Raw genomic sequence first — 13,364 nt, forward strand, 5'->3', positions numbered from 1 at the left:
TTTTTGATGATAATAAAACATGCCCATTCATTTGTGTCTAATACCTTTACTTGAGTGTACAGGAAAATTAATATATGAATTAATCATTTTAACTCCTTAAAAGAGTATATCAAAAGAAAAAGAGGAATAAAAACAACAAGATGTAACTATCTAATAAGGAGGAAGCCTATTGGTGAAACAAAGAAGAATATTGGTTGACCAAGTTTCAAATTGGAGGAATGACGGGCTGAAGAGTTTGAGAAACAGAATCAACTTAGTCGACCAAGTTAGTCGACTAATTGCTCTCATCCAGAATCTGCAACCTGAAACAGAACCAACTTAGTCGACCAAGTCAGTCGACTAAGAGCTCTTTGTTTGCAATTTGAACCAGAGCACTACAAGATAGATTAACGGCTAGAACTCATCCTCAACTGTTTTCAACAGTCATAAACTGTCAAACTATCATCAGAGTTGCATCTTCAAGTATAAAAGGGTCTTCCAAAAGTTAGAAACAAGTTTTTTAGAAGCCTTAAATGAGATTTGAGCTATAGAAAGTTAAAAAACCAGAAAAGCTTCACTGCACTTGTCTGCACTTAAACGCCTACTCTTTGCATTTATATTTAGCACTCAATCTTGTACCACTCAAATCAACCAGTGATCATAGGTACATTCTTTTACTACTTCTCTTGTATTCTTAGAGAGAGGGAGTCATTTTAAGGGGTTGTTGAAGCTTGAGATAGCTTGATTGTTGAAAGTTGTGGTTGAGCCTTGGAAAACCACTTTTGGTTTTAGTTGAGCTTGTGAAAAACTAGTGTAAAAGATTTTGGTTGAGCTTAGTAAAAGCCATTGTAAAGCTTGATGAAAGCTTGTAAATTTCACCGGTGTTTAGTGAATTTGTGGGAAAATCCTTGGTTGGATAATCAAGGTAGTGGATGTAGGTCTTGGACCAAACCACTCTAAATTGCTGTGCATCTTATACTCCGTTTTTATTTTTTTAAGTTCTAGAAAATAGTTTCCAATATTGTTAAGAGCCAATTTGTGCTATTCACCCCTCCTCTAGCACATATTATCGGGACCAACATTAAGTCTTTTCTGTCTCGCAATCTATTTTACTCCATTAATCAGTTAAGTAAGATTTTAACCAATTAAGAGCTTACTACCTTTGAAACAGCCAATTTCAATTTTGGACTTTAACTGACTAATCCCTTAGTTATCTGACTAAGAGACTTCTGCTTATAGCTCATTTATAACTCCTTATTCTGATGACTTTTGATGTTTGCTTCCCAATCATTAATTTATTATTGACATACATTTTCATCCTGTACACTCAAGTAGTATAATTAGATATTAATGAATAAGAATAGTTTGTTATCATCAAAAACTTATAGAGCTAACAGTTCCACCCTTACGAGTTTTTACATCAATTTTTATAACTTTACATTAAAGTTTTTCAATGAAAATTTTTAGCAATAATTATTTCCATCCTTATTATTATTTAATTTTAAATTAAAATTTGTAAATCATTAAATACTTTTAACTCGAGAATATAAATATAAATTTTATTTTTTACAAAAATTAGATTTTTTTACTTAATTGACATGTTACGTTAATTTTCACACATACGTTAGGATTTTAAATTTGCATATGCCACTTTTATGAATTTTTGCATCAATTAAGTTTTACTGTTTTATGTCAAATCTTTTCAATGTTAACTTTTAACAATCATTATTTTTATCTGTATTATTATTTATTAGAGAGTCCTCATCTCCATGGACTCTTAATTTTTTTGAATTTAATTTTTTATTAACTAATTGAATGTGTTTACAAGTTTCTTTATTGATTTTAAATCCATGGTTGCAATTTGATTTTATAAATCGAATGGTCCTTATTATTTGACCTTGCAATAAGGTCAAAAATGATGACCTTACTGCAGGCCTATGTGAGTTTATGTCTTTCTATTATTCACTAAACTTTCCAATAGCCAATGGTTATTGGCACTTTGCTTCAATAAAGTACATCCTTTTTTAAAAAAAAAAAACCTTGAGAGGATATTAATTAGTTTAAATTCTTTAAACAAAAAAGAAAACTAAAAATTATTTTTTTGCTTGTCTAATATGATTTTTTTATTTTTATACATTTACATCAATATTTAAAAAAAAGCCTTATTTCAATTTCATATATTTTTATCCTTCTTCATATATATATTTACATTAAAATTTAAAAACTGTTACTTTTTAACATTACCATTTTAATTTTTTTATATAAGTATTTTGGCTAGCTAGTTTGAGAGGAACCAAAATAGCTTAAAATCTTTTACAAAGAAATTGAATTTTTTATTTTAATTTGTCTAGTATTACTTTTTACCATTATTCTTATACACTTATATCATATATTTACCTCAAGATTTTAAGAAAGTTTATTTCAAATTTATGAATTTTTATCTTTAGTTTTATACATTTATGTTTAAACTAAAAATAGGTTACTTTTTCTAATATTAATACTTTAAATTTTTTATGTAAAAATTCTTAATAGTTAATTTGAGAGGATACAAATTACTTAAAAGTCTTTCACAAAAAAACTAAAAGTTGTTTTTCTTTTTTGAAATTTTAGTTTGAGTAATACGACTTTTTACTTTTGTTCTTATACATTTATATAAATATTTTAAGAAAATTTATTATAAATTTACATATTTGTATCCTTATTCTCATATATTTACGTTAAAATACAAAAATTACTGTTTTTACATTAACATTTTAAATTTTTTATGTAATTGGAATTTTTTCTAGTTAATTTCAGAGGATAGAAATTTGTTTAAAATCTAAAAAAAAAAACAAAATATTGATTTTTTATTACTTTTAACGATTATTCTTATACATTTACGTTAAGATTTTAAGAAGATTAATTTTAAATTTATGTATGTGTATCCTTATTCTCATACATTTACATTAAAAATTAAAAAAATATTAATTCTTGCTAGTTAATTTAAATGGATACAAATTACTTTAAAATATTTTTTAAAAATCTGAATATTTGTTTTCTTTTACTTTACTTTGTATGATAAGATTTTTGCCTTTATTTTTATATATTTATGCCAAGATTTTAAGAGAGTAAAATTAAAATTTACATGTTTTTATTTTATTCTTATTTATTTATGTTAAAATTGTGAAAAACATTACTTTTATTAACATTTATAATTTTTTATATTTAAAAATATTATATTTTAAACATTAATATTTTTTATTTTTTATGTAAAAATTCCTACTAACTAATTTATGAATTTTTATTTTATTCCCGTACATTAATTTGTTAGTTTAATTATTTGATTTCTCCCTTAGCTTATTTTTTTTATACAATAGTTACGTCATCTATTTTGAAAATTATTTAATTGTAATTATAATTTTTATTTATACTAATATACAAAAAAAGTTAAAATTTGTATTGAAATTGTTATCCATACGTTGATTTATTAGTTTTATTATTTGATTTCTCTTTTTGCTTATTCAGGCTGGCATATCGCATTGAACTCTCAATATCTTCGGCTTTTAAAGATTCTTCAAGAACCACAATGTAACACTGACAATCTGGGTCTAAACTAATCGGTTAAACCGTAAACCCAGACCGACCCGACAATTTAAGCATATAAAATCTGATCCGATCCGGGAAGCTATTTAACAGAGACCCATCTCGTTCTCAGGTGGTTATGGGATTAATCGGTTTCCATCCCACAAAATCCTTTCCGCGTCTTATCATCCCACAATCCTACACGGCCAAAGTTAGGAAGTACAATCTCTCTCCTTTGCACTGGAAGCCTCTGATACGAATTATTCTCCTTTTATTTATAACTAATTTTTAATCTGTTAACCACTGACGAGCCTTGTTTTGTTTTATTCGCATTTTTAGTTAAGGGGCTGTGAAAACTAATCTCCCTTGCTTCGTATGGCTCTCTCTGTTTGTTGTTCTTCCTTATCATCACCCAAAATTTTCCCTCATTTTCTCTCTTCCCATTCATTTCCTCTCTCTCGTCCTCATCCAATTTTCTTTCTTTTCCTCCAAACACCACTGAAAACCTTCCACTACCACCCACCAAGAGCTCTGAGGGAATGGCAAGAATACGAGGAAGCAGTGAAGCGGAAGGACTTAGCCTCAGCTCTGAGCTTCCTCATATCCTTCGACAAGAACAACAGCGACAACCCAGTTGAGGGAAATGGCTCCTTGTCGACTGACTCGACTCGGTCACGACTCGGCGAGTTGGATTTTGTTGGTGGGTCAGTGAGGGATTGGGAGGTGTTGGACACGTGCCTTAATGCTGATGATATGAGGCTTGTAGGCATTGCTTACGAGTTCCTTAAGGACAAAGGGCTCTTGCCCAGTTTTGGAAGGTTCAGTAGCCTTGGTAAAAAATTATTTTTCTATTCTTGCAAAAAAATTATTATTTTTATTGGTATTATTATTGCTATGTTTTATTTGTTGGATGCTTATTTGATAATATGCTATCTTAAATTTGTTAGATTGCTTGATGCTGCCTTTTCTTCTTAGTGCTTTTTAATTCTTTCTATGCAGTTGATAATATAATTGCATGCTTGAATATTTGCTGCTACTTGCCAGAATATAAAAAGGAAAAAAAAAGGTTTTATGCTTTTGTAATTTTAGTACTAATTAAGGCATTGTTTCATTGGTACTATACTTCTTACTGTTTGAAAAGCAAAAATATGCCTTTCAATACAAAAACAACAAGTTATTTTGAAGAGCTAGGTAAAAGAAGTGTTCATAAAATGTGAAAAAAAATGTGAACTCTGTGATGAATATGTGGCAATAAAAGGACTAGTGATTCAAAGATTGGATATGTTCTTGATTCACAAAAGAATAAAAGGGGAACCCATTGTGATATAAAGAAATGTCATTCGAAATAGTTTGCACAGTTGTGCTTGAAAGTGCTCGGTATTATGTCTTGGTTCAAGTAGAAAAGATGGAACATATAATAAAATAACCTGAAGAAACGTATGGAAATGGTAGATATAGACTTGATTGCCTGAAAATTACAAATATATTTTGTTCTAGATTGTTATGAAAATTGTCCTAGAAACAGCAAAGATAAAATTTAAAGAAATCAAACAAATAGAAAACGTAAAAATTTACGTGGTTTGACTTTTTGTCTACATTCACAAGTAATATAGTTTTTCTACTATTAATAAATTAAAGTACAATTCAATCTTTTTCAATGGTTTTTCAAACCAACTTAGAGACCCATTGTACATATCTTTTCTCAATAGCCCAGCAAGAACACTTAGTCACACTTACTCTAGCTCCTCACGAAAGCACTTAGTCAAACCTACTCTAGCTCCACTGAAAGTAGAAGACAGAGTTGCAACGTGTACACCTCCTTAGGGCTTCCAAAGCATTACTTGTTCTTCTAAAGCCCAGAGACCCACTTTTATAATATAAAAGTCCAAAGTGAAATAAGATTAAGACTCAATGTGAAACAAGAAGTTTAAAGTGGTATATTTACTCAATGGTGTACACAAATTAGAATCCTAGTCAAATAAATTCCAAATTCTAGTCAACCCAAAACTCAACAAATCTCTACCTTTGACTTGAATAAAACTCCTTAAATTTCGTTTACTAGTTGCACTTAATTGTAACTCTTTAGCTAACTCTACCTACTTTTCAACTCCTTCAACAACTCTCCAAGCATAAGACTTTTTAAACTATTGAGCTTTGAAACTATTTCCATTATATATAACGAATCAAGCATGGTCTAACGTTTGATTCCAGAAATGACCATTGAACATATGTAGCTGTCAAGTGAATGGCACTAATTACCTTCAGAGAGGGACCTCAGCAACCCCACCAATTCAACAAAATTTGCAAAATTTTTCAGCCTTTCATGATTGTCTATACCATAGGAACCTTTTAACACTAGCTCAATAAATGAAATTGCATTGCAGTATGTAACATCACTTATGCACTGTTCCCATCCCTTTGAGATTTTATCTTCTAGGCAATATCAACTATTTTGCAAATTCTCTCTCATCATGACCATGTTGTCTTGTGCAATTTTTACCATTCTATCATTAGTAGAAAATTCATACCTTTTTGAATCTAATAGACTCATAGGTGTTAGATTTCTTCACATCTTTGGGACATAAGTCACACCACCCATTCTTGAAGCAAATCAAAATAATACTTTTTGGAGTATACATGAGTGACACAAGCATAATTTAGATATCAAACATTGTTATAATTTGCATCTATGGTTTTGAGATTGCAAAGACAGTATCATTGTTGGTAATGAAAACGCACTCACCTTTGTTTCCATTACTTTGATCCCCTTGCATAGGATAATCCATCTATATATGTTCATACCATTTGCTTTGAAAGCATTGATCTTTGCTAGATCTAGACTTGCCACCCTTAGATTCCCTAGTTGGTTGACTTGCTCCATCGAAATCTCAACCGTCGAGTCAATTGAATCTGTATCTTCCTTATATTTCTTTCAAGTTTTATGGGACATTATTGTTGCTTGTGTTTTTTATAATATTATTATATCATTTTCATAAATTAGACATTTTGCAAATACCTCATGAGAGTTTGGAAATGATTTGAGGAATAATACTGCTTTTTCCTCTTCTTCGAACTTCATGACAACCTTTTTCAGCTAATCAATGATCCTGTCGTACTCGTTTATATGCTTTGCAAGGTCTCTATTCTCCTCCATCTTTAAGTGACATAACTGTCGCCTAAGCTATTATTTGTTGAAAAGATTTTTCGCCAAGTAAATCTTCTCCAACTTTACCCATAACTCTGTAGCAGATTCATCACTAGTAACATGGTTAAATATGTTGTTGCGATGCAAATTAGAAGCACACTCTTCTTGAAGATAGATGATTATTTAATATGTATTTTTTTGTTAAAGGTTTGAGAGTTTAAATTGTTAACTTAAATGCTATTTAGATGAAAAGTATACTAGGATGAATTCAGTTAATCCTTTTTCAAACATGTTTTTAGGTTGATGATTTGAAGGGAAATGGTCAAATTTCATAGCATAAGATTGAGCAGCAGCATCGAACCGATATTATCCATTATATTTGAGACAGTTTGATTTCGCCTTGAGTTTGATGACTTATATTGTGTATGGCAACTTAAGTATTATTAATATAAAACTTTTTTGGTTACATCTTGGTCATATTGATATATGGTTCATTATTTATGAATGAATAATAAAGAGAACAACGTTATAGCTTTATATATTTAATAGTGAAAAGCTAGTTTCTTGTGATGTATTTGTTTGATTGGTTGTCCAATCACTGCCTGGTTCTATGTTTCTAAAGAGCAATGCCTTATACTAGCCTTCTAAAGCTGACTACGTTTTATGAATGTTCATTCAGTGATGGTGGTGATTGTGTGGGCTAATATTTATGCTGCTTATATTATTACAAACATATTGTTCTTTCCAATGAGCAATTTTTTCATGTTTGACTAAGAGCGAAGTGCAAGCTTAATGCTGTGGTTATTGTTATGAGATGTTGATGTATATTTAAATATTGTTCTAAGCCATTTTTTGTTTTCTTATATTTCTTAGTTCTTTGAGAGGATGCACTAGTTCTCATTGTTATTTGCAATAATACTTTAATGGACATGTCTTTACCAATAATATGTGAGCAATATTATCCCAAATACATCCTTCTGTGACTAGGACTAACAGCAGCCTCTTAAGACATTCATTCTCCTTCTAGCCCCCGTGCTTTAACTACATTATAAAGATATATTTATCTTTAATAATTAAATATACCTTTACTTCCAAATAGCTAAGATGGTCCCTAAATTGTTATCCCATGTTCACATTCTGCAGTTTTGGAGGGGACTAGGAATGTTACACCGACTGTGTTGAAGTCTTCGACTGGCCTAGAAGGTATATTCATAGTAATTTTTTGAGTTGGCGTAATGTGCTCCATGTGAACTGACCTATTGATTTGAATGAATTTGCACCTACACGATAAGGGAATGTATATATTTCACTATTCGTTTCTGGTGCTTTCATATAGATGTCCCTGTGAGCTAAAGTTGTACTCCTCATATTTGGCACAATGCAAAACAAATGAAGAAGATTCCCACTAAAATTAGTTGTTGATAAAACTTTTCTTTCTCTTAGTCAGCTTCTAAATTTTCTCCAAAGAAGTGGGGTCTTTCTGGAAGCTCAAGTGTTGTATTGGCTGCTTTTCTTGGTGGACTGTCCTATCTGCTTCAACAAGGAATTGATGTCAGGCCTCAACTCGCTATCATACTGGGGCTAGCCTTTACAGACTCTATCTTCCTTGGTGGCACTTGTTTAGCTCAAATCTCAAGTTATTGGCCTCCATATAGGCAACGGATTCTTGTTCATGAAGCAGGCCATCTGTTGGTAGGTATGTGATCAATTGTTTGCTTTTGATGTTATAGCAACTTGTGCATACAAAACAAAATAATGAATGTGAGCTTTTGCACATGGAATCTTTGTCTGGTCTATTAGTAGATGTCTTGCTGTCAAGCATGGAAGCTTTTTTCTCACATTTAGCACGTACCAAGATTTCATTTGGTTCTTAAATATTGCTCTTCGTATTTGCTTTTGTGATGTCAGCAGCATAATTATGTCTTTGTTATTTTATTCACAGCATATCTTATGGGTTGCCCTCTTCGTGGAGTAATTTTAGACCCAATTGTTGCAATGCAAATGGGCATTCAAGGGCAGGTATTTATGTTATCATTTGTTCTTTTCTGGACTTATTCTTCTCTGTTGTATATTTTCTCTTAATATTAGCAACCTGCTATTGTGCACTGTTTCCTTTATGGTAATGTGATTAATTTTCATTACCTTTAGGGGCAGTTTATTGATGAGTATTAACATAAGGGGTTATCTGATTCATTTTGTGGGTTATGTTGCTTTGGAATGAATTTATATTAATTCTGGAAAAGTCAATTTGATATCTGACTGAAGACCTGGAGGTTTTACTTTCCACTGTCAGATCAAGATGAGCATATCAAAGGAACAAGTCTAGAAATTAGTTGGTTGCCTTACATTTTTATGTTATATGGTGAATAAGTTGATATTGTTTGTTGAGATTCTTCCATCATGTTTGAATTTGTTTGTACGTGTACAATCTCAAATTCTTCTCCCATTTTAATTTGTCTTCCAAATTATCTCGAATTATGTAATAGTTATCGCTCTTAAAAAATAAAAATAAAAATCCCATTTTAATTGGTCTCAAGGAAGCAAGAGTTGTGAGTGGGAGCTGGATACTATCACTTGATATGTTTTACATGAAATCAAGCTGAAGGCTGGTGGCCTTCACTCAAACATGTGGTCTTCTGTTTTTTATCCTTGGCAGTTTAGCCTTTCACCAGACAATGGCTCCTGAATGATACACTGCCTTCATAATCCCTCTTGTCTTTCTTTATATGGTATTTTAATGAATCAGATTGTTTTGGCTCGACGTACTTAAGTCTTATTGGAATGGTAAGAACTCAAATTCTGCACTTTGCTACAGGCTGGAACTCAGTTTTGGGATGACAAAATGAATAATGAAATGGCAGAAGGACAATTGAGTGCTTCCACCTTTGATAGGTTGGTATGAAGTTTTTTTTCCAGTTTATGTGAACTTTAACCCCATTGTTCTTTCTTGATGGGAGCTTCGAAAAGCATTGTTTTATTCTATAGAAACCAAACCAGCTCTCTATTTTAAGTTATGGTTTCACCACCAAATTGTTCAGATTATCCATGACTTTAAATTCTATGCTTGGGCACCTCCATATGGCAGGTTGTAATGTCATTATCTGTATCAGCACATGCAATAATATCTTATTTATTTATTTATTATTATTAAGTTCTTAAAGAAGACCTAAGGCTGAAGTAGTTATGATGGGGTATGATTTGGTCAGATACTGCATGGTACTTTTTGCTGGCATTGCAGCTGAAGCTCTTGTTTATGGTGAGGCTGAGGGTGGGGAGAATGATGAAAACCTGTTTAGAAGCATCTGTGTCCTTCTGCAACCCCCACTCTCTGTAGCGCAGGTACTGCTCTGAGTTTATATGTTTTTATGATATTCTTCTTTTGATATACATTGATTGGAATTCTCATTACCTTTGAGAAGATGTCAAACCAAGCAAGGTGGTCAGTACTACAGTCCTACAATCTGCTTAAATGGCATAGGCATGCTCATCGAGCTGCTGTCAAAGCTATGGAAAGTGGTGGCAGTCTTAGTGTTGTAATTAGGAAAATTGAGGGAGTCATGTCTTCCAGCAGATGAAGTGCAGAAGTTTGAATGTACTGCCTATATTATTCACATTCTTATAAGAGGTAATGATTCTGTATGGCCTGTTCTCTGTCTACTTTTTGTTCAATCAGTTTGAAATAATTTGGGTACATCTGTTATGTCTGCTTGTTTGCCAGGCAAAATGAAACTCAAGTCATAAAAACTCTGAAGCAATAGTGATGATAGTTCTCATTTTGTGATTATGGCTTGTTCTTCCTTGTTAATGGCGTTGATTTGCACTTGATCTAAACAACTCCATGAACTGAAGAGTTGTGAAGAGTGTTGATATGCCCTTGATTAAAACAGCTTCATGAAGTGAAGAGTTTTGGTGTGGGAAAGATGATTTTTCTGAAGACTTTTAACCTTTGCAAGTCTGATGATCCCTTGGAGGAAGATTGCAGATTCCCACGTGCTGTTGATATTCAATAGGTGTAGAGAGGCGAATGTCCCTGATATCTCTCTGCTGTCAAATCGCAAACCGCTAAGTCTTATCTTTGAAAAACTGAACAAAGATCTAAGTGTCTTTCCTATTCACCCTAAATTTTTGTTGGGTCAAGTGATAGGTTGTCTGACGGTATTTGGTACATGGTTGCTATTGGGCAACAGGCTGAGACAGGCTTAAGATCTCTCGGTTATATCGCTGATCTCGTATTTAGTTTTGGATTATGTAAGAAACAAGAATAATACAATTAGTATCTAAGAGAAATTATCTTGTTCAATTATGCGTTATCGGGTGACATAATGAATATGCATGGTTTGCCCTGTCTGAGGATGGTTACATTGGAATGAGTCCCATCGTAAAGGGATAGATATTTATCAATACGGTAAGTTTATAGATTCGGTTCCTATATTTCAGTTATCATTTTTGGAGGAATGATATTTCTTATATTGCTAGGTAAAATTAGATGCACGTTTTGTGCCTTGTTAGAGTACATTGAAATGTGATTATCTTAAAAAAAGAATATATTAAAACGAGTTAAGTTAGTTTGTGTTACAGATTGTGTTTAGGTTTCATCGCAAATGAGTTACAAGTAGGATAGAAGTGTCTGTCGAAGTGCAAGCAGATTGGAGAGTCAACTCACCTGATTTGAGGGCATCTGTGAAAGTGGAATTGGATTGGAGAGTCAATTGACCTGAGTTCAGGATGCAAGACAGTATGTTGAGAATGAGAATGGTAGAACTGACCAAGAAGGTTTTAGAATACCAAGCAGATCAAGGTGCTTGGCAAGCCAGATAGTAGAAAGTTTTAGAGGAATACTGGATAGTGTAGAGAATAGTAGACTTTTAAAGCTTCTATCTAGAGATGAGCATACATTCAGCTCAGCACAATTTTCAATCCTCTTCACCAAGTTGGGTTATAGCAAACCATAAGTTATTTAAGTGTTTAGCCTCTAATGGTGATTTATATGAAGGACAATTGTGAATAACTATAAAAGAGATTGGAGTTGTTTATGCTTGAGGAGCCTAGTGCTATGGGGAGAGAATCAAATCTTTCTTTTCTCAAAAAGAAACCAAAAGAACGCCAAGGAACACCAATTGGTGACAAATGCACCAAGTCTGTTAACTTTGAAATAACTTATGTTTTGATTTAAAAAAATTGCATGAAGTCTTAGAATTGGTCACAAGCATTTGAAATAGTTCAATTCATGATTTCAACCTCCTAAAGTCTTAGAATATGTTTGAAAAGTCATTCATACTTAGAAAATATTATAGACCTTTCGAACATTGAGTTTTCAACTTAAGGAAACAAAGAGCAAACATTTCTCAACTCAATATTCAACTTCAAAGAAGACATAGGCAAGTTTACAAGCTCAAATGTTGAGAAAATGAAAGCCCTAGTTGACTACGAAGCTTGCCCAATCGATCGTATGGTAGAATGCATGAAAATGTTGAAGAAATGGAAGCACTAGTCGACTACATGGCAATGGATGAGAGTTTTGATGCAACAAAGCCCCAGTTGACTATATAAAGGGCCTTAGTCAACTATAGAAGGCAAAAATTCAAAATGATGAGCTCTCGAGTAGAAGATTGACTAGAGGACTCTTATATAAAAGGCTTAATTCAAGATTTTGAAGAGACCTAGTTGACTATAGAGTTTCCATACTTGACTACAGATGCTCAAAAATGGTTAAAAATGATTGAATCTTGTGTCTAAAGGCTGTATCATCACTTATGAGTATAAAAGTAATCTTTACACTCATTCAGAAGCAATAAAAGACAAAGAAAATCATTCAAACCTAAGAGAAAGCTTCAAGATCTTTATTCCTCTCTTGCACACAACTTTTAGTCTTCCTTCAAGCCTTCAAAACCATTCACTGATTTTCATTGAGTTGACAGTCTTGTATCCATTTTATTTAAAGCTTAAACACTTAGCTTACCAAACTTTGAGAGACATTCATTGCTATTACTCCGTACCTAAACTTGTAAAGGTGTTAACTTAACTTTGAAAAGTTAGTAAGGGTTGTTCTTGCTCCCGTTAAAAGGCAAATTGTGAAGGTTGCGCTTGAGCTCTGTTAAAAGTGATTGTGAGGGTTTTACTTAATCTCGTTAAAAAGCACTTGTGAGGGTTTTGCTTGATCTCGTTGAAAAGCACTTTCCGTAGTGGATTTGAAATTCCTTGGACACTAAAGGAGATGATGTAAGCATTTGAGAAAGCTAAACTTTTATAAAAATATTTGTGTCATAATTTTCATTTTAGCCTTATGATTTATAGCTGGAAATCTATTTAAGAAAATCATTTAGTTTGTTTTTTAGTACAAGGAACAAATTTGTTTTTGAAAAAGCTTGATTTTTCACTAAGGTTTTAAAAAACTTTTAAAAGTCTAATTCACCCCCCTCTTAGTCTTTTTTGCATTGAGCTTACTACACTAAAAATTGATATTAGAGCAAGGGCTCAATTTTGCAAGTCTAACAATCTTGTGTGATATGTAGTAGAAGCTCAAATCATTAAAATGGAGGTTACGACAACCGTGCTTGGTGAAGGGCATTCTATCCAAAGGCTTTCTCTCTTTGTAGGTACAAACTATCCTTATTGGAAAAACAGAATGGAAATGTTTATCTAGTTTATGGATTTAAAAGTTTGGAATGTAACTTTAAAT

The 13,364-nt window shown here is 32.3% G+C and overlaps 1 protein-coding gene across 1 annotated transcript; it reads left to right on the plus strand.

The window, feature by feature from the left end:
* LOC18594855 lies at positions 3,643-11,032 on the plus strand. The gene is made up of 8 exons (XM_007022514.2): positions 3,643-4,372; positions 7,829-7,888; positions 8,133-8,381; positions 8,628-8,704; positions 9,501-9,577; positions 9,892-10,024; positions 10,105-10,310; positions 10,404-11,032. Exons 1-7 carry the CDS (start codon positions 3,916-3,918, stop codon positions 10,258-10,260), a joined length of 1,209 nt encoding a protein of 402 aa, XP_007022576.2. The 5' UTR covers positions 3,643-3,915; the 3' UTR covers positions 10,261-10,310; positions 10,404-11,032.

The sequence above is a fragment of the Theobroma cacao genome, chromosome 7 (assembly GCF_000208745.1).
Source record: "Theobroma cacao cultivar B97-61/B2 chromosome 7, Criollo_cocoa_genome_V2, whole genome shotgun sequence".
Classification (NCBI taxonomy): domain Eukaryota; kingdom Viridiplantae; phylum Streptophyta; class Magnoliopsida; order Malvales; family Malvaceae; genus Theobroma; species Theobroma cacao.